Source organism: Garra rufa, chromosome 23, assembly GCF_049309525.1.
Source record: "Garra rufa chromosome 23, GarRuf1.0, whole genome shotgun sequence".
Taxonomy (NCBI): Eukaryota; Metazoa; Chordata; class Actinopteri; order Cypriniformes; family Cyprinidae; genus Garra; species Garra rufa.
The window spans coordinates 19,624,014-19,645,331 of NC_133383.1; the positions used below are offsets into that span (position 1 = coordinate 19,624,014).

General features: G+C 36.2%; 1 protein-coding gene across 9 annotated transcripts; it reads left to right on the plus strand.

Annotated features, from left to right (window-relative positions):
- The first annotated feature begins 391 nt into the window (after window positions 1-391).
- On the plus strand, window positions 392-20,700 carry arfip2b (ADP-ribosylation factor interacting protein 2b). Of its 9 annotated transcripts, none has more exons than XM_073829858.1 (10): window positions 392-610; window positions 7,138-7,248; window positions 8,491-8,547; window positions 12,250-12,358; window positions 13,012-13,074; window positions 14,990-15,105; window positions 15,208-15,429; window positions 16,482-16,639; window positions 17,179-17,353; window positions 19,078-20,700. In XM_073829858.1, the coding sequence occupies exons 2-10, from the start codon at window positions 7,150-7,152 to the stop codon at window positions 19,231-19,233; spliced, it is 1,155 nt and encodes a 384-aa protein (XP_073685959.1). In that variant the 5' UTR covers window positions 392-610; window positions 7,138-7,149; the 3' UTR covers window positions 19,234-20,700. The 9 variants fall into 9 exon arrangements, with proteins under 9 accessions (XP_073685959.1, XP_073685957.1, XP_073685960.1 ...); XM_073829856.1 differs by lacking the exon at window positions 13,012-13,074 and adding an exon at window positions 14,673-14,768; XM_073829859.1 differs by having other exon boundaries at window positions 8,491-8,523.
- Window positions 20,701-21,318: the final 618 nt, after the last annotated feature.

Here is a 21,318-nt window from a genome sequence, read left to right on the forward strand (position 1 = left end):
TTTTCTTGTGTTGTTATTACGTACTGTTTCTATTTTTTTAATAAAAATAAAACAAATAATTTGAACACATCAAAACAGTATGAAGAAATGTGCTGTTTTGTAGATTATTAGTCTCTCAGCGTTCTCAATCTTCTGATGTTTTATATAATAACAATTATAAGAAAAAATATTATTATATATAATATTAATATATATTATATATTATTTTAATTCTGATTCCTGTTGTTGTTTTTAACATACATTCTACAGCGCTGCGACAGGTGCATCGTCTATTATCTTCCCTTCCCATCATGGCTTCTTCCTCGCGCTACTAGGCGTGTTCCACGTTGGCTAAAGGAAGGTCGGCGCCTGTCGTCAGATCCGCAAGGCATTTCGGGCTACTGGAGGCTGATTCGCCCAATAATACAAACAAGCCGCCGGACATAGTGGAATCGGTTGAACATGCGAAAAGCCGCTTGCTTATGAATTAACATAAATTCAGCCTCCATGAATGCATGCTTTCATTATTTTCTCACTCTTTTGGAAGTGCCAGTATATAATCGCGCATGAACTGGGATAAAATATCCAGCGCGTGTGACCAATAGCTAATCCTACAATAGGAAACACACAGGTAAGATAACCATTTATGTCTTGTTTTTTTATTTATGCATTCTTAATCGCACTAAGCAGATGCTGAATTAACATTATTGTAGTGCATTGTGGTTAAATATATGATGACAAAAAATAATATGTAGCTTAAGCTAGCGATCTTGCTGATCAAGTGTGTTATATTCGTCTTGATGCAAGAAAAACGTTTTTTAAATTAAAGGCCCTTGGGCGACATGGTCATGGACGGTCACTTGGACGTTGGATAGGCTACTTGGATGCTTGAGTCAGCCTGACATGTTATAACAATAATGCGTTATGGGAAATAAAAGGCATAACTGTTTCACGGCTGAACGAGCCATAAGGTGATGATGTAATAATCGTCATCTTTAAACGGAATAGAAATCTCGTGCTTTTTTTTTTTGTTGTTGAGTTCATACAGGTGAATGAAAATGGTCGCCGTTCACCTGTCCCACCTGTTCGCCCAGGTAGTTGCTCCATAGGATTTAGACACCACGCATAACAACCATACGTTCACGACTAGTTAGACTTCTTAAGTGAACAAATTTTTCCTTTGAGGTCATAACTGCATTTATGTTTTTTAAGACTGAGACGAGCCAATAACATTTGAATGCTGGCTGTGAATGAGTATTTCACTGTTTTGGACTTATTGAACGAATTCTTCGCTGAAGGAGTCGCTGTCTGGGCTAATATCCCAGATAGCACAAGTACGTCTACATCTAATAGACGTCTATTTGACATCTGATAGGAAATGATCTATAGACGTATTGCAGATGAGCAAACTATCTAACGATTGGTTGTTTTCTAAAAAAAAAAAAATTATAATTTACCTCAAATGCTACTCTTGTCTTGCTCTGCAAAGCACATAGTTACTCTATGTGCTCCAGTTCAATATATTTAGGGTGTGTCGAAAAACTCCCATCTCATTTGCTCCTCCAACTTTAAAATCGTCTTACATTGCTGCAGAAGTACCGACCCAATGTTTACAAAGGGAACGTGCATCCTTTACAAAGAAGGTAAAACAGGGATGTAGGATGATTTTGAAGTTTTGAGTTTTTTGACATGCCCTAACTGTCTTGAACCGGAGTGCACTGAGTACACATGTGCATCGCAGAGCTAAACAAGATGAGCATTTGTTTTTAAAAAGTGTATAAAGATAAAATTTGACAGAAAATGACAGATCGTTTTGCTAGCTTTTAGACCTTTTAGAGCCCTCTGAAGCTGCATTTAAACTGAATTTTTAACCTTCAATCCATTGAGCACCATTAAAGGTGCCATAGAATGCATTGATACAATATTTTAAATTGTTTTCTGATATCTACATAGAAGGTATATGGCATAGGAAAGGGCAAAAATTCTCCAGAAACGGTTTTACAAGTCCATTTACAACCCTAGGATTTGTCCCTAGAATGAAATGGTCTGTTATTACCTTATTTGGAAGGTTCATGTATAATAATGATGAGCTCTGTTCTGATTGGCTGTTTCACAGAACGGCTCATTTCAGTAGTTCGCACATGGAGGAAAAAATATATTTAATCACGGAGCTCGAAACGCTATTAATATGCGGTTTATTGAAACTAGGGCTGCACGATAGATCGTTTCAGCATCGTCGTCGCGATGTACGCATGAGCGATAGTCACATCGTGGCAGTCACGATGCAGGGCAAAAAAAAATTTGTGTGTCTGATTTAAAAATGTACTTTCTATATTTCTAAACTTTCTATTCACGGATCTATATTTGTCTAAAATAAAGTAATTAACTCATGTTTAAAGGTTCTTTAAAAACTACAATGCACACGTTGCTTCACCTACTTCATGCATGCAGTCTGTGCGTGCGCATGGCGAAATGAGCGCGGGACGGGAGAAAAGCGCCGAAATGGAAGATTTGGTCGCAAAAAAAAACGCAACGTCGGTCATATGGAAGTATTTTGGATACAAAAAGGATGCTGCTGCTGACCAAAAACAGGTGCTTTGTCGGGAGTGCCTGGCAGTTGTTGCCACAACTCGCGGAAACACTACGAATTTAAGGGACCGTTCACATGTCGCGCCTAAAAAAGCGTGGAAAACGCTAGGCGCGCCGCTTTCTCCTTCTTTCCAAAGCGCTCTGTAACTTGAGTGGCAGAGTGGCGTCTGCCGTTGCTAAGCAACCATGACCCGCGCTCTCCTAAAGACGCGGAAGTTTCAGCAAAGATAAATAAACAAAGATAAATGGATTTCCAAAACTAAAAATTGCTTGCAGTAGCTCTGCTGCTAAAAAATGTTATCCCTGTAAAAGCTATGATCAGCTGTTCCTCCATCTTGGCTAAGCTTTTAATGTTTTTCGTGAAAGGAAGAAGCTGATTTCCCTTTCATCAGGGTAAAAGCAACATTCATTATTAATTTCATATTAGAGCCTTGATTTGCCTGAATTGACAGTGAATAAGGTGAGTCAAACTGTTTATGAAACTACCCAAAATAAGCTTTAAAAAGTATTTTATTTCAGGGTTTTGATTATACTGTACTTTTAATTTTTTTTTTTTTTGAAAATGCTTACAAAATTATCCCAATTATTCTTTGATTTTTAAACAGTTCAAAACAACCTGATGAACATAAATGAATTTGTACACATCGCAATATATATCGCAAGAAAAAAATATATTGCAATGTAATTTTTTCCCAATATCGTGCAGCCCTAATTGAAACTGCCGTTTTGAATGCACCATCATTTTACTTTCACTTTTGTGATCGCATGTGCTCTGTGTAACGTTATACTGCAGCGGCAGTACTTGCCACATAAGTTTAGATGCTCAGGATCTGTAAATCATTCACCATCGTTCGCGCAGTCATCTCTCAGGTTAGCACTAGCAGTAAGCTAACCATGTCCCTTTATGGCTCGCCTTATTTTATTAGATCGCCTTATTTGTTTTCCATTCTATGGCACCTTTAAAGTCCACTATATAAAGAAAAATCCTGGAACGTTTTCCTCAAAAAACATAATTTCTTTGCGACTGAAGACAGAAAGACATTTTTAGTCTAAAAGTGGAGTATTTCTTTAATAGAGATACAATTGCTGTTTGTGAGGAAAATGTATGTGTTGCTCTTTTAGTAGACTTGTAAGCATGTATAATAATTGTTTTGGTCCTCTAGGTGTTTGCTGTCAAATTGGTTGAGTGAATTATTTAATAACTTGCTCATAACACTTGACGCCACCTATTGACTGGTGTCCAAAATTATTCCTTTTAGTAAACCAATTCAAAACATACGAATCACGGGGATGAATCAAAATCCTTATCACTTGTCAAAACTTGCGTTGTTTTGTTATGAACAGCCTCTTGCTAACATTCCGGTCTCTTGAGACTTAATTTTAGGAAGACGCCTAATGAGGCAACATTATCTCAGCCAGCTAGCTCAAGTCGTGTTCCTTTCACTGTAGTGGTTGTCATAGATGCAGCCTTGGTTAGAAGGCATGCTGCCTCCGCAAATCCAGTGGAAAATCACAGGAAAAAAGCAATGATGCATGCACTATTATCATGGCTGTCATATTACAGTCCTGTCTATTTAATGATGTTGTAGATCTTTTTTGAAGCCATGTAGAGGAACATTACACTTAAGATGAATAAAACATCGGTTTATCCACCCATGCCTGTTTCCATTTGAAGAGTTGGCATACTGTATATGACAACAGGTTGCTGAAATGTCATCCAAATTGATCCCAGATGTCCTTCTGAATAATTGCATTTCTACGCTGGATCGTCTTTGCTACATCTTCCTGTAGGTGACGATGCTGACCACCATGCAAAATGTGGAAAATGTGACCCTGGACCACAAAGCCAGTCATAATTTAGACTTGTACATCATTTGAAAGCTGAATAAATAAGATTTCCATTGATGTATGGCTTGTTGGATTGGGATAAAGTTCTTAGCATTGCATATTACTAATCAAAACTGAAGTTTTGTAGGAAATGTACAAAATGTACAAAATATCTTCATGGAACATGATCTTTACCTAATATCCTAATGATTTTTGGCATAAAAGAAAAATCTATAATTTTAACCCATACAATGCATTTTTGGCTATTGCTACAAATATACCCATGCTACTTAAGACTGGTTTTGTGGTCCAGGGTCACAAATGTCATTCACAGAAACATGTAGCTGATAAAGTTAAGGTGATACTGCAAGCCACAAATTGAAACATTGCTTTCCGGCAAGGACTCGTTACGCTAAGTACATGCTGCTTATTTTAATGCCTTCTTCAATAAGGTCACATCGTCCCACATCCCATGACCATGGTCCTATCCCCTGCATTCCATTATTATTGTAAAGGAGCACTTGCACTGGCTCACCGCCATCACCGCTGCTCACTGAGTGCAAATTTATTAATGCCAGTTTTCCATTCCTGTGGTTTACAGATAAGACCTGAACCATTAGCTTTTATCCTGCCTAAATTTCATGCTCTAGCACTCAGGAGAATTAAATGGCTCTTATGTGAAGGCAGACTATGATGCCTCCGCTCAGATCGGCCCTTTGAGCACCGAGCCTTCCTCTCTGAACGCCTGTCTAAAGCTGAAGCTTAGACAAACTTGAATGAGTCACATGATTGTTACATAGCTCCCAGCATTCCTATATTCTCCTCAACGCATTGAGGAGGCTGAGCCTGGGAGCTTTATGAGAGCTAACAATGAAGTTGCTCTCTCGTTGCTGCGAAGCCCCTCCCGCAGGTGTGGGATTGGGCTCTGAAGGAGTAACCAAAGCAAGTATCGATGGAAATGTCTAGAAACTTGCAGGGGTTTTTAACGGGGTTAATTAGTTTGGAGTGAAAGATCTACTCCTTGAACTCCATGGCTGTTTCTTTCTTTGTAATGACTGGGATGGGCTCTGTGAGATCTGATAAGTCTGTTTAAACACAACATTCCTGAGTAAACTTTTCGAACTACAGTTTCTGGTGAATGTATGTGGACTATAGAAGGCCTTTAACGATTTTACAATTTTTGTATTTTTCTCAACAATACATTGTCATCTTTTTTTCGCCATGTGTTAGGTGGAATGACAGCTGGCCTTGGTTACCATTCATTTTGACCTTGTGAGCCTGTAATAATCTAGCGTTTGTTGTCTGAAGTGAGGCCTGGCCTGCATTGTTAATTATCAGTTGTGCATTTATGAATATGCACAGCTGATAATTTATGAACTCATATGCTCATGACTCATATGCAATGATTACAGAAGGTAAACACTCACTGATGCGCCAGAAGGAAACACGATGCATTAAGAGCCAGCGAGGTTAACTTTTTGAATTTGAAGATCAAGGTAAAATTTAACTTATTTTGTCTTCTTGGAAACATGTAAGTATCTCCTGTGGCTTGTAAAAGCCAGTACTAAAGGAAAAAAAATATGATATTTAGGCAAAATAAGAAAAATTTACACATCTTCATTCTGTTCAAAAGTGTTCACCCCTGGCTCTTAATGCATCGATTTTCCTTCTAGAGCATCAGTGAGCATTTGATCCTTCTGTAATAGTTGCATATGAGTCCCTCAATTGTCCTTAGTCAGGGTTTCCACGGGGCATTAAAAAGCATTAAAAGTCATTAAATTTATTTTGCAAAAATTAAGGCATTAAATGGCATTAAAAAGCATTAAACTGTTTTATACTGGCATTAAAACTTTAGATAGTGTTGAAGAAACAAATATTACCAATTTATCTTGAATATAGCCTGTATAATTAATAACTTTGATTCACTGTCGCAAAGTATGATAAACACGGAACCAGTTTGGTAAGTCCTTCTGGCTGGTCCAAAATTGTGTGACACAGACTTTTTTAGAGCAGACAGTTTTAGCCTCTAAGATATTCTTGATGATATTTGAAATTTTGAAATCGGCAAATAAACGCTGACATTTTAAGCTGTCTCCTGACCCATTTCTAATTATGTTCAGCAGAGTAATATATGTTCATTGTTGCCTCATTGTAAGACCGCATGAAAAAATGCATTATAATATACACGCATTCATACACGGGCGTGTTAGTTATTGGTTGCGTGTGGCATTAAAAATGTTAGAAATGGCATTAAAAAGGGCATTAAAAGGCATTAAATAAGATTTGAAAATCCTGCAGAAACCCTCAGTCATTGTTGGAAAGGGTTCAAATCCACAAAAATGCTAAAAAAAACAAAGAATTTGTGGGACCTGAAGGACTTTTCTAAAGAACAGCGGGCAGTTTAACTGGGACTCATAAACAACTATCACTAAACAAACAAAAAACAGCTGTGGATCATTCAGGAATACTTTTGAAACGGGATCATTTTTATAAATTCAACTATTATTTTCTCTTGTGGACTATATATAAATGTCTTTTATGTGAAATATCTTATTCAGGTCAGTACTACATAAAAATAACATGCATTTTATATGATCCCTCTTATTTTGGTAAAATAATTAACATTTTGCACATTCTTCAAGGTGTATGTAAACTTAAGAATCATGTGTCACGAACAACATTTTGTAATCTGTTGAAGAGCTCTGTTTCATTTCCATATCTTTTTCCTTATCTATCTTTCAGTAACACTCCAATATGGCAGACAGTATGATGAGTAAAGCAGCCACTATGGAGATTCCTATTAACAGTAATGGGGACTCCAGAAATCTAGCAGAAGATGACAGCCTGGAGCAGGTGAGCAAAACATGGTGATTCAGATGGAGTTTACCTGAACTTACCCTATTGGTTTTTTTGCATTTGCAAAGCCGAAGCAATATCAGAACAGCAAGAAATATAAAAGCATCAAAATGTGAATAATTGTAGTTTGGTTTTCAAAGCTAGAGTTAGCTGATATAGCTGTCTGCCCACTTGGTTTAGTTTTGCTGCAGGTTTTACAATATCTTCCATGAGAAAAGGTCTCAAGGGAGCAGGTGATGCAAACATTGCAGTTACAACTATTCAGCTTTTTCCTAAGGACTTAAAATTTGTTAAAAACATTTGTTGTCAGGCAAGTTAATAAGTAACTGTAACAGTAAAAAAGTGCATTCATTTCATTACAATGGCTTGTCGCGATACCACAGTGAAAGTCTAGTGTCTTTGCATTTTAAGAAGTAGAAGGCTAATTCAGCCTTACACAGTGTTTAAATCTCTATTGTTGAAACCATTGTAAAGAAAAGGTAAGGTGGTAATGTTGTTACAAGACACACCTCTTTAAGACAACTAAACCGTGGCACTGGATCCGGGAGAAGACGTATTAAGCAAACAGACAAGTAGTGAGATATTTGCTAGGACGTTGAGACATTCCTATAAGGAAGTGAAGGTTTTTTTTTTATTTGTTTTCCTAACATGTTATGTCCATTTTAAAAAGCTCATCCTAGGATGACTGGCTGATCATGTTCACAGTTGCAATAATGGCTCAGCCGAAGGCAGATGGTACTTTGGCGTTACCCTGTGTCTTTAAATAGATCAGAAGCATTGAGCCAAAATGTGACAACAGACTTTCTAAATGTTCTTGTCTTTCTTTACAGAGAGAGAGAGAGAGATAGAGAAAGAAAGAGCGCCATCAGTTGATTTATTTAATTTTTTTAAATTATACCTTTGTTCACTGATGTTTGGAGTGACAGGAATGTGTTAGCAACACAATTTATGACTTGTATGATTAATAAAGAGGGCTTATTCATTGCCTAATTAGGCTGAAATTATACAGAATAGTATATCTCCATGCACTTTTGTTTTATTGTCAAACCTGGAAGCCTGTTTTTATTGTACTAACAGGTGCTAATCGGCCCCGAAAATATGGATTCCATTATGTTTGATGGTTTACTTCATCCTCACTGTTTTCAAGTCTGATTTTGTTTTACATTGTGCTTCATTTTTGGTTTGTTTGTCTTTCTGTTTGTCTTTTTGTTGTCATGTTCTTCCCCGATGTCTGTGCAGGCTGCAAAGATTCAGTGGAACTTAAGAGAGAAGGTAGGGAGTCCCGCAGGCCTCAGGGTGAGAAGGAACACTGGGAAGGGTGGCAGAGTGTGTGTGTGTATGCCTGCACGTGTTTGTCTTTCCAGCAGATAATGATTTTAGTTCTCCCCATTACCTGGTCACAATGGACAGGATGTTTTTCAAATCACATGCATTAGTTTTTTTGGCCTATGTTACTCCCTATTAATCAGTGTTTGAGGTCAGATACAAATCAAAATGATACAAATTTTGTTCGTTTGTTTTGAAAAACATCCCGTTTTGTCTCTCTGTGGTATTAACCAGTGGCTAGCGACCTTTTAGTATCTATTAACTCTATATGTTTGATGAAATTTCTATTAACCAGTCCCTCCAGGATTTCACGATTTTTTTTTTGTGATTTTTGCGATGAAAATTATAAATTTTGTGGTGGCAAGTCCTAGAAATTTGCGAAAAATTTTGCGATTTATTTAATTATTTAATTTATTTATTAATAATTAGGACATCACATTTACCATATTAGGTATTATGTTAGAGGCTCAATTATCATACATAACACAAATCAAACATAAAATTTGTTTATTCTGATACATTTGAACTTTTAAAATAACCTATGGGCAATATTCTTATGTGACCTTAGTAAACATTAACAGCAGGTGTAGAAATTTATACTGTACATAGCCTACTTCATTTCAGTCGCATCTCAGGTACTCTTTACATTTTGGTAGCCCAAAAATTAATTGAACTAGCCCAAATAAAAAAGCTTTTTAATTTTTTTTTTTAAATATAGAAATTCAAACAGGAGTCTAAATGTCAATCAAATATGTTTTCAATACACAAATATAAACAAATATCAAGGAAGAAATTTTATTTCACTCTTTAGTGGATCTGCAGAATTTTTAAATATCAATTTAAAGCAATGTATGATCCTTTTTAAGAGCTGCACAAGTAAAATGAACAGAATGAGTGGGGTTGGACAATGTAAGGTAGAATTTTAGGTCATAAAATGACATGATTTATAATTCAGATACAGATTCACACAAAAACAATATCTTATACAATGGCATTTCAGCCTTTATACCATTAAAAGGGATAAATAAAGTATATAATTTATCATATTTATTTAAAACATAAATATTACTGTCTTAATTGTTTAGATTTTTTAGAAGGCACATTAAAAACCCTATGTGTTTGCTGCATAAAAATAAACAGCTGAAAAATGTATTGGAAAAAATTCTAAAAAATTAAAATTAAAATTCTGTCACAAGGGGGCGCTTTAGGAGCGCTGAAATATTATCGTTTCCCTAGTAACGGCTGTATACAAATCAGCTTTAACGCTGTTTTATCAGCATGAAATGAAAATGCCAACGACACGTTTCTGAGGACAGTCGGTTCTACTCAGATACATTCATTTAAAGACATCAGTGCTGCGTTTTGACTTTGAAATGTGCAGGGCTCATATTTATTCAATGACATCATTGCCTTTAGATTCGTCTTTCCGTCCCTAGCTGACTTTTAAAATTATAATTAAGACTTTTCTTATACTATTTAACAAATTCAAAACTTTTATGGCGTTCCATTTGCAACAACAGAAGCCCTCTACTTTACGATAGCGGGTCGGCAGGCCAGTGAAACATTTTGGTAGCTCGACTGAAAAACACAATAGCCCACGGGACATCGATCTTGCGAGCCCTGCAGACAGACAGCTCACAGACATCACGTGAGCAGCGTCTTTATCAACATGATATATATATATATATATATATATATATATATATATATATATATATATATATATATATATATATATATATACATACATATATTTAAATCTTTTTATTATTGAAATATTTGAATAACCATTTTTTGCGATTATTTTGCGGTTAAATGACAAATTATGCAGGATCGCAAAAAAATGCGACATTTTGTTGATTTTGCATTAAATTCAGCGATCGCAGAATCGCGAAAAACTGGAGGGACTGATTAACCTTTATAATAATTCTGTTTTGTCAGGGGGTACTGCATATAGGACAGAACATACTGTACAGCAGCATATGTGTCCTATGTGCCAAAAGAATATTGAGGGGTTTTTCAGGGCCGATAACGATTATTACAGAACAAGTAGACTGATAACTGATATTTTGAACTAATATATATCTCTGGTGTAAAAATGAAAACTAGGGTGTGTTCACACTTGTAGTTCGGTTCGTTTGGCTCATTCGGTCCGGACCAAAAAGGAAAATAATACATTTGGTCCTGGTCCGCTTCGCGTTCACACTGGCATTTTTGACAGCGAACCTAAAGATACCGAACCTAAAGGCATAGTGATACGTTCACAACCAGATTGGTCGAGTTGAATGACGTATATTTCGTGATGGAACTTACTGAACACTCCAATCTCTTTACACCTTTACATGCTTTAAGTCGAATAAACCTAATTCTGTCTGCTGGACTAAGCACGCTCACTGTTGCGTGTATATGATTTTATTTTTTACCACCTGTGATCTCACAAAGAACTCATAAATGGCTCTTTACCTCCTTCTGTTCATTTTGTTTTGGATACACCGCTTGTTTCCTTCGTGAAATCATGTTGCATAGCATTGCATGTTGTCATTACTTCCTGTTTTTGATTCATTTAGAAGTATTTGATCTGTGTTGCATTCATGTTTCATTTGAACCACACCAGAGTTTGTTTGAAAGTGGACCAAGACCCATCTTTTGGTGCGCACCAGGGTTCAGATGGCAGCGTTCACACTTACTCAAATAAACCGCACTAACAAAGGAATCGCACCAGATTTTGTTTTAATCGAACCAAACATGACAAGTGTGAACGCACCCTTAATGTCATTAAGAATAACAAAGGCTCTGACAAAAACTTTCTTTAAATGTTTTTACATTATTTTATCGGCAAATCGGTTTTGAAAATGGCTGATACAGATAACCATAAAAATGCTTAATCGGCCAGGCCGATAATTGGTCAACCCCTAATTATATACACTATCACTAAATTAGATTTTTTTTTAAATATATATATCAAACGTCTCTGTCTTTTCGGGTCAGGGTTTATGATGCTTGCTTTGGAAAACCATTTAAATCATTATTGACAGATATAGTCATATATTTTATTATATACTTTGCCCTTTATTTTGTGTCTGCCATATTAAAATGTATGAAGATACATTGAACTAAGCTTTCTTATTTAACTTTAGTCAAAGCTGACTTAATATAATAATAAAACAGTTGATCACACCATTGCAGATTTGCAGGCATCCCATTTACAGATGTTGTTGTTTGTTTGTGTGTGAGCTCTTTTTCTTAGTTTCTCAGATAACACGTAATGCAGTGGTGTGGGTTGGTGAGAGTTTTCATAGTCACTAATGTGACTGTTTCAGATAACAGAGTGTTTCTTTGTGCTGCAAATGCCTTGTAAGCTTTGGTGTCAAATTCTTTTACTACATCAAGCAAACACATTAATTTTTCAGAGGGTTTGTTTTCATGGAAAATTCAATCTGAATTTGTTTTTTTTGTTTTTTACGATTCACAGACACATGATTCTTAATAATTCTGGGTCTAGTAGTGTGATTCTAACCCTAAAGTGTCCTTTCTAACATTTTACAACTTTCAACAATGTTTGTGTTTGTAGAAGTTACAGAACTGGCTCATTTCATGAAAAACAATGCCTAGGTTATGATATTACATTCTTAAGGTCGCTTCCTTCCTTGCTTTTTTTTTACTTTTCTGTAGGACTTACAGCAAGTCATGGTGTCTGGACCCAACCTAAATGAGACCAGCATCGTATCAGGTGGTTACGGAGGTACAACAGAAGGCATCATTCCAACCAGCTCCATCAAAGGTATAAAGCTCTTTAATATTCTTGAACTCTTTATTGTTCTTCACATGCTATTGCAGTGTGCAAAACTATCTTTAAATATCAACTGGGCTAGTTTCACTTAACCCCATTCTCAAATTGGAGTTTTGTTATTAGTGACATTTACACATTTACCATGTTTGGACCGACTGATGATATGTGTCTTTCTAAAGCAAGTGCATGCATACTTCCTTTTTTTGGAGATGCATAATATGGTTTGCATAATTTCCAACGGTTTCCACTCCTTTGTTTCCTATGCTGCAATCCAAATGAGATCTAGGGCCTCCGGTGGCATTGGTCATTATGTGTATAGGTATTCTGTGAGTCATGCTTAATGGCTTTAAAGTTTGACATTAACCAGAGTGAAAAAGGCCACAGCTCCGGAGAGACAAATGAGCTTCAGCTTTGTTTTTTTCTTTTTAATACATTTCCCCGGCAGTGAAAAGTTAGGCTACCTTATGCAAACTAACCCAGTCAAAGCTGACTGCTTGTGAGTTTATTATAATTTAGTTACATGTGGCTAACAAAATGACTTTTTGTCTGGACAGGATGTGTGATTTGTAAGGTGATCATCCTGGGCCCATAAATCTATTCACTCGATTCAGTGAGGACCTTCTGTCTCTTTTACCCTTTCTCAGGCCCTGTGGTCCGTGTTAACAATGACTTTTTGGGCAACAGACGCATTCCAAATGATGGGCAAGGTCATTCATGCCTCATTCGTAACCCATATCTCTTCTTTGCTGTTTTCCACCTTCCCATGGTGCCTTGATTTATACAGTGGTGGCCAAAATTATTAGAACATTAGTATTTTCACCAGCTAAAAAATGGTTTTAATTGTTGTACGTTATTTCTTGTTACTCTTTTGCTGTAGTGTGTCAGTAGGAAATTTCATTTTACATTTCCAAACATTTGTTTTGCCATTAATTGTAATCATCCAGTGAGATTTTTGTTTGCACAAGAAGTCTGACAACAGCCAGTGCTCCACACAGAGATCTGATCTCATTATCATCCAGTCTGTCTGGAATGACATGAAGAAACAGAACAAACTGAGACAGAATGAATCCAGAAGAACTGTGGGAACGTCTCTCAAGAAACCTACCTGCAAAGCTACAGTACTATTTAAGTTTTAGGCACTTGTGTAACAATGCTGCAAAATGAGGATGCTGTCAAAAATAATGTCATTAATAGATTTCCTTTATCAGTTAACTTCTATCAACTAAATTAAATCAACATTTGGTGTGACCATCCTTTGCGTTTAAAGAAGCTTTTCCCCTAGGTGCACTTGGAGAAGTTCCCACAGTTTTTCTGGATTTAGTCTGTCTCAGTTTGTTCTGTCCCTTAATGTCATTCCAGACAGACTGGATGATGTTGAGATCAAATCTCTGGCTGTTGTCAGCCTACTTGTGCAAACAAAAATCTCACTGGATTATTACAATTAATGACAAAATCAATGTTTGGAAATATAAACTGATTTCCTATTGGCACACTACAACAATAGATAAAAATAACTGACTTTAAAACATTTTTAGCTGGTGAAAATACTAGTGTTCTAATCATTTTGGCCAGCAGTGTAGTCTTTTTCAAAACGGTTTTTGTCTTTCCCAGGGTATGGGATGCTCGATGCTGTACCACAGGAATCAATTTAATCGCCCGGCTTTTCTTTTCTCTCTTAGCAAATTGGACTGGGCTACATTTCTCTTTCTCTTCTTTCTTGCAGGGTTAAGGTTGCTTTTTTCACTAGCAGGAATTTTGTAATGAGGAACCAGTTTAACCTTTAATCTGGCTGACTTCTCAGAGAAAATGTTTAGAAAAATCTGCTGCAGAATGGCTAAGTGTGAAATATGTTTGGTCAATCCTTTTATTTTTTCAGACAAGTTACTGTATGACACTTCTAGTCTCTTTCTGTGTAAATTAATACTTGTAGTTCAAAATAAATTCAGACATGGGGGTTTACAATAACAGTCGTGATGTCTGTTTGTCATGAGGCAGCAGATTTAATAAAATATTAGTTATGTGCTTTCCTGTTTCATTTCATCTCATTACATTATCACCTTCTTTCTCTCACCTTCTCTTCTTCCCCTTTTCCCTCCCTCCATCCTCCTTCCTTCACATACATACACACATACGCACTTGCATTACACACTTCCATACTCATATGGTACAACCCATTCCATTGTAAAAATAATTTCCCCAATTGCCTAAACAATTTTAAAACTCCTTACATATCCATCACATACTCTCTATTCCCCATCATATATCCCCAACATCCCCTTCTACCCCTGGCCATGACCACCTCCAGACCTGCGAATGAAGTCTAGGGGTGTTAGCATTGCCCCAAGCCAGATTGCTGCCTGCCGAATAGCCCACCAATCAGAAGACATCCCATGTATCCCAGGTATTCCAAAGAGCGCTGGATCATTTTAAGGGCTCTTTGGCAACACATTCCCCCTACTTAGTAAAACACTTTCATTTATTCACTCTCATCTCATCTGTTTAGAGCTCTGTCTCTAAGATGCAATTATGCCAACAATATCTGTGTAAATAACGTGGTAGTAAAGACAGTTATACAGTGTATATGTAATTTGAAACTTACCGGAAGCATTTTCTGTGTATCAGGGTCCAGCATGCATCACGCCAGTAGCAATTCCTCCATGACAGCAGAAGAGTCCACAAGAGGTGTTGCTGTGGAGAAATTTGACATCATGAAAAAATGGGGCCTGAACACATACAAGGTTTGTCAATTTACTGTTTGTCTTTTCGAATTAGATGTCATGTGCTGTTAACCACTCTTATTTTGAAGGCATTTGTGTATTTGTTATCCGTCTCTCCCTTAGTGCACCAAACAGATGATCTCTGAGAGGTTTGGCCGTGGCGCGCGTACTGTGGATTTGGAACTGGAGGCTCAGATCGAGGTTCTGCGGGAAACCAAACGGAAGTACGAGAATGTGCTGCATTTAGCGCGAGCGCTAACCAACCACTTTTACAGCATGGTGCAGACGCAGCACGCCCTCGGAGACACTTTTGCCGACCTCAGTCAGAAGTCTCCAGAACTTCGGGTGAGGCGGCACAGCCATCTTAAGATTTATGACATTTGTTGTGATTGCCATGCATAATTATGGGACTGCTGTAAACATACTTGTGATTTTATGCTGTTGCTAAATGTATAATTCAAACTGTCAGTGTTAAAAATAACTAGTGCTTACAGACAGGGAAGACTGTCAATAAGCATTAAAAGGCCACAGTTGTTTTTGGGTTTATTTTAGCATTTGTGTTTTGCTGTTTATATATCACATCAGTTAAGAATATCTCTGACATTGCAATTTTAGACAATCCACCCAGCAGAGCTAAGTGTTATTTTAGTATATTAATACACTACCAGTCAAAAGTTTTAAAGGTTTTTGAAGTTTTTTTTTAAGAAGTCTCTTTTGAAGTATTTTTACTATTTAAAATAACTGTTTTTTATTTGAATATATTTTTAAAATGTAATTTATTCCTGTGTCAAGTGATCCTTCAGAAATCATCCTAACATGCTGATTTGCTGTTCAAGAAACATTTTATTACAAATATTATTATTATTATTATTATTATTTAAAACAGTTGAGTGCTTTTTTTCTTCAGGATTATTTAATTAATAGAAAGATCCAAAGTTTAGCATTTATCTGAAATAAAAAGCTTTTGTAACATTATACACTATACCATTCAAAAGCTCGAAATCAGTATAATTTTTACTGAAATAATTTTATTTAGCAAGGATGCTATAAATTGATCAAAAGTGATGATAGACATTTATAATGTTACAAAAGATTTCTATTTCAGATGAATGCTGTTCTTCTGAACTTTCTATTCATCAAAGAAACCTGAAAAAAGTTAGTAGTGTATACTATTATAGTATTTAGTAATATTTTGAATTGGCTTTTAGTTTTATATTTTCAGTTTTATAATTAAATTTTTTCTGTTTAAATTTATTTTAGTTTTAGTTTGAATCATTTTAGTACTTCAACCCATTTTATTTCAGTTAGCTGCCAAGGCAATATTTCTAATTGTAATTTTTCATCTGATATTTATATTTCAATTCAAAGTTTATGTTTGTCACGTTGTTCATGCACAGGATGAGTTCGGATACAATGCAGAAACGCAGAAGTTGTTATGCAAGAATGGAGAGACTCTGCTTGGTGCCATCAACTTCTTTGTGTCCAGCATCAACACGCTGGTGAACAAAACAATGGAAGACACATTAATGACTATCAAGATGTATGAGAATGCCAGGTAAAAGCTACTCTAGCTATGTAGCCTTTAGTATAATAGCCTTCAGTTGTTTTTGTTTTTTTTCCAAGGTGCTTGAAGTGTTCCACTTCTCTGCAATATGAAGAGGCACTGGGCCCTACTTTCTGTCAGGGCTGGAAATTCAAGCACTTGAATTGTGTTTTAGGTTAATTAGCCTGTGATGCTACTGGACGTTTGAGAGGGTCATTATATGGTACAGTTGTCTGCTTTAGTATCGAATATTACTGCACGTGCAGACAAAATGGTTTTGAATGAACTCTGAGTGAGACACCAATAGGCACTGACAGTGTCTGGCCCTCTTACTCAGCCTTTAGAAAAGTAGGAGCACGGTTATTTATTTTGTGTGGTACATGTTGAGATCTTTGAAAAACCTTTGATGCTTTGTTGCTTTTATCTGATGCAATACTGGATACCTTTAATGTCAGATTTCATCAAAAATAAGTTTCAACTTTGTGCATCACATCATTTAAAAAAGTAATTTTATGTGGTGTTTTTTATGGTGTTTCTCTGATCTCTTATAGGCTAGAGTTCGATGCATATAGGGCAGATCTAGAAGAGTTGAACATGGGCCCGCGGGACGCTGTTACTATGGCTCGTATCGAGGCTGCTCAGCAGCAGTACCAGATCCACAAGGACAAATATGAACGTCTCCGTAGTGATGTCACCATCAAGCTCAAGTTCCTGGAAGAAAACAAGGTGCCCGACCACCCCCATAACATCTTAAAATCGTTCAAGTATCCCTTAAAGGGATAGTTTACCCAAAAATGAAAATTCTGTCAGTAATTACTCTCCCTCATGTCGTTTCAAACCTTTAAGACCTGTGTTCATCTTTGGAACACAAATGAAGATACTTTTAATGAAATCCAAGAGCTTTCTGACCCTGCATAGACAACAATGCAACTGACACGTTCAAGGACCAGAAAGGTAGTAAGGACATTGTTAAAGTAGTCAATGTGGCATCAGTGGTTTAACCGTAATGTCATAATCTGGGTTCATACAAGGTTCTTAATGTGCTTGAAGTACTTTAATTTGACTTGAAATTTAAGGTCTGGAAAACCCTTGAAAATAGCAATATTCCTGAAGAGGTATTTGAAAACGTGCTTAAATTATTGAAAAACAATGTATGAAATATGAGATTTATGATTTTTTTGGTGTTATAAAACAAAGCATTTGGGTGTTTTAGTGTTTTTTGTGCTTGTCCTTGTTTGTTGTTTTTTTCAATGAAGATCTGGCAACACATTTCTGATGCATGTTTAAATATGTCATAAACAACTAGTTGTTCAGTTCGGTTCTGTACACACATAAAATTTCTGTAAATGTGGTTGTGACTACCTATATTTTTCGGGAGTTGGTGTGGTTGTCACTCCCATATTTTAGTGAATTATGTGTGTACAAAACACGAGTAAAAGGTGAACTGAAGAAAAGTGTGTACATGGCTATTATTCAGATCAGGATTCGGGACTTTAGAGCATGGATCGCAAATTTGTTCTAGAACGGAACTTTGGAGCATGTTCGCAAATCTTTTGATTTAGATCGGAACTTCATTCTGATCATTTGATTCAGATTGGGACTTCAGAGCACGTATGGCGAGTGGCAACTCATTCGTTTCAGATCAGGATTTCGAAGCAGTTTCGCAAATCTTTTTTTCAGTTTTTTCCCTTAAACACTAGAAAACATCAAACAATTAAGGCAGTGTAGTTATAAAAACAAAAAGAATGTAATTAAAAGTTTAACTTTATTTAATCTTCACATTATCGTCGGCGCCAATAGCCTTGTGGGCAGTGCGCCGACATATGGTGCAGTTTCGCCTCGGATGTCCCGTGATCGAATCCCGCCTCGTGGACCTTTCCCGATCCCATCTCTGTCTCCCATTCATTTCCTGTCATGTCTCCAATGTCCTATCAAAGAAAAGTTGAAAAACACCCCCAAAAAAAAATTTTGGTACGAACCCTCTTTAAAGCTACGAAAATACTTTTTTGTGTGCAAAGAAAAATAAAAAACGACTTTATGTAGTACTTTCTTGAATGTGCATCGAAGAATGACATGGAAGAGAAGAAATTGTTGAATGAAGGTCGTTATTTTAGTTTTCTTTGCACACAAAATTATTCTCATAGCTTCATTACATTATGATTGAACTGCTGATGACAAATGGACTACTTTATCAATGTCCTTACTACCTTTCTGGGCCCTTGAACATGTCGGTTGCGTTGCTGTCTATGGGATCAGAAAGCTCTCGGATTTCAACAAAAATATCTTAATTTGTGTCCCGAAGAAAAACTAAATTCTTACGGGTTTGGCATGACATGAGGGTGGGTAATTAATGACAGAATTTTCAATTTCGGCTGAACTATCCCTTTCATTTATTTATTGCCTCTACCTTGTCACTTGACATGCTGCCTATTTGTGTTTCTCTCTCACAGGTCAAAGTGATGCACAAGCAACTTCTGCTGTTCCATAATGCCATCTCTGCCTACTTTGCTGGAAACCAGCAACAGCTGGAACAGACCCTCAAGCAGTTCAACATTAAACTCAAACCACCAGGGGCCGACAAACCTTCCTGGCTGGAGGAACAGTGATGTGCCCGTTTACCCCTGGTTTCCTGTTATATGTCTTTAGCCACACAGAGCAACACAGTAGGACCACAAGAGACCAGCGTTCTGAGATGCTAGCCGAGACAGACTATAACAAAGCCTCCTTAACACTAACTCTCTCTATAATATTCTTCCTTGATTCTCCTCCTCCTCAACCTGTTCTTGCTCTGAGACTGTTTTCAATTGTCTGAATAGTCACCTCTAGTATGTAACCGGTCCTAAAGGCTCCAATCAAATATCAGAAGTATCAGTTCAAGCTTCATCCCTATAAATATCATTAAACGGACTGAAACAATCCTTCTGATATGTCTGTCAGAACAGCTGTTTTTTCCAGATTACTCTCAATCTTACTCACACCCTCTCTCTCTGTGTCAGTGACCACATCTTTAGGAACTTTTGTTTGTTTTTGTTTTTTTGTTTTTTCTGTGAAAAGCGTTTTATTTTACTACTGCTTACCTACTATCTTTTTTTCTGTATTGTAGATTTGGTCTTGTAGCTAATGGGGATTCAATTTATTCCTATCACAGAGCTTTCAGTGTCGGTGGTTCTAACAAAAAGTAATTTTATTTTGATAAAATTCAAATATAGTTTTATCTGAGATTGGTATTGCATCCTTGTACGTTTGTATGTTTACTAGGCCATGAGAGTACTGTTGAGTCAATCCTTGTCCAGTTGTCTCTCTTTAAAACACTTTGAATACATGAAATACTACATTTAATATCTTAATATGAGATACTCATTTTAAGATATTTAACCTTGAATTAATACAAAAATATGCTATGGACTGAATTTAATCAGATATCGGTGCATAGTTTCCAGCACGTTTTAACAGTTCCGGAAGATGAATCAAAAAATCACTGTCTCTAGTCGATATTGTTATTTTTTTTCTTCACAGCTTTGAATTTATGAAGCATGATTGTTTTCTCTACTGAACAAGTTTTTTTTTTTTTTTGACAATTATAGTTTATTGTCGTATTATGTACCAATGCATAATGCTGTAGAATGTTTATACGTTTGTTCATTTTTAAGTTAATAATCATAAGTTAATCAAGGAAGTGTATGTATGAGTTATATTTGATTGTTTTAACATGGGCCATTTATTGAGGCCCATCATTATCTGCCTCTTTATCTACCAAAATGTGCACTAGAGTTTATGTACTGACCTGTGTTTTGTTAACATCAGCAATGCCCTAATATTCTCCCATTGTGCATTCAAATTGAAATTGGTTCTGATGCACCCTGTGTTTAATGCCTTCATCTGCCTTGGTTAAAAAAAGGCAATTTCCCCAGTGACAGATTTATATACTCATTAACATCACAGTAACATTTTTATTTTTGTGTCATAGTAGTGCTAATGTATTATTCCATTAAGCCTCACAGTTTTCACATAAATATAGTACAAAATCAATCAGATTTTGTAATAATTTAACAATATAAACATTTCAAAATATATATTTTTTTGTATGCATTTTTATTTGTGATGACATGGTATAATCAGATGGGTTTTCATAATTTTTCACTGAAAATATCTATATAATGCTCATTGATTTTTTTTTCAACATGCTCAAAATACACTTGGAAATGTTGTTTTTGCTTAAAACAGACTTGATGCAGTGATAATGGGGTTGAAGTGCAGACTGTCAGATTATAGTTTGTCAGTCTAGTTTTATTTTTTATTCAATTACATAAGACTGAAATAACGACTATGATCTAATGTTCAGTACTTTTGAACATTGCAGTAAATCTTTCTAAGCTTGAGATGAAGCAATACTGAAATGTTTCTAGAAAGTGTATTTTCATGTATGCCTACATTGGCTGTCCCTTGTGTGTTTGTGCATGGCAGGTCTGATGACATTAGTTGTACATTTCCATGCATTGTGATTCAATCCTGTTCAATGTATCAGTAAAACACTACATGGGTAGTAGTGCAGGACAATGTTTTTAGGGAAAAACAAAACAGAAAGGTTTCTTGTGAATGTTAAAGGATGACATTTAGTTTGGATGTCAACTATTTGAAGACTACAATGTCTTTTTTTCTTTTTTTTGTTGGCACATTTTTTTCATCGTGAG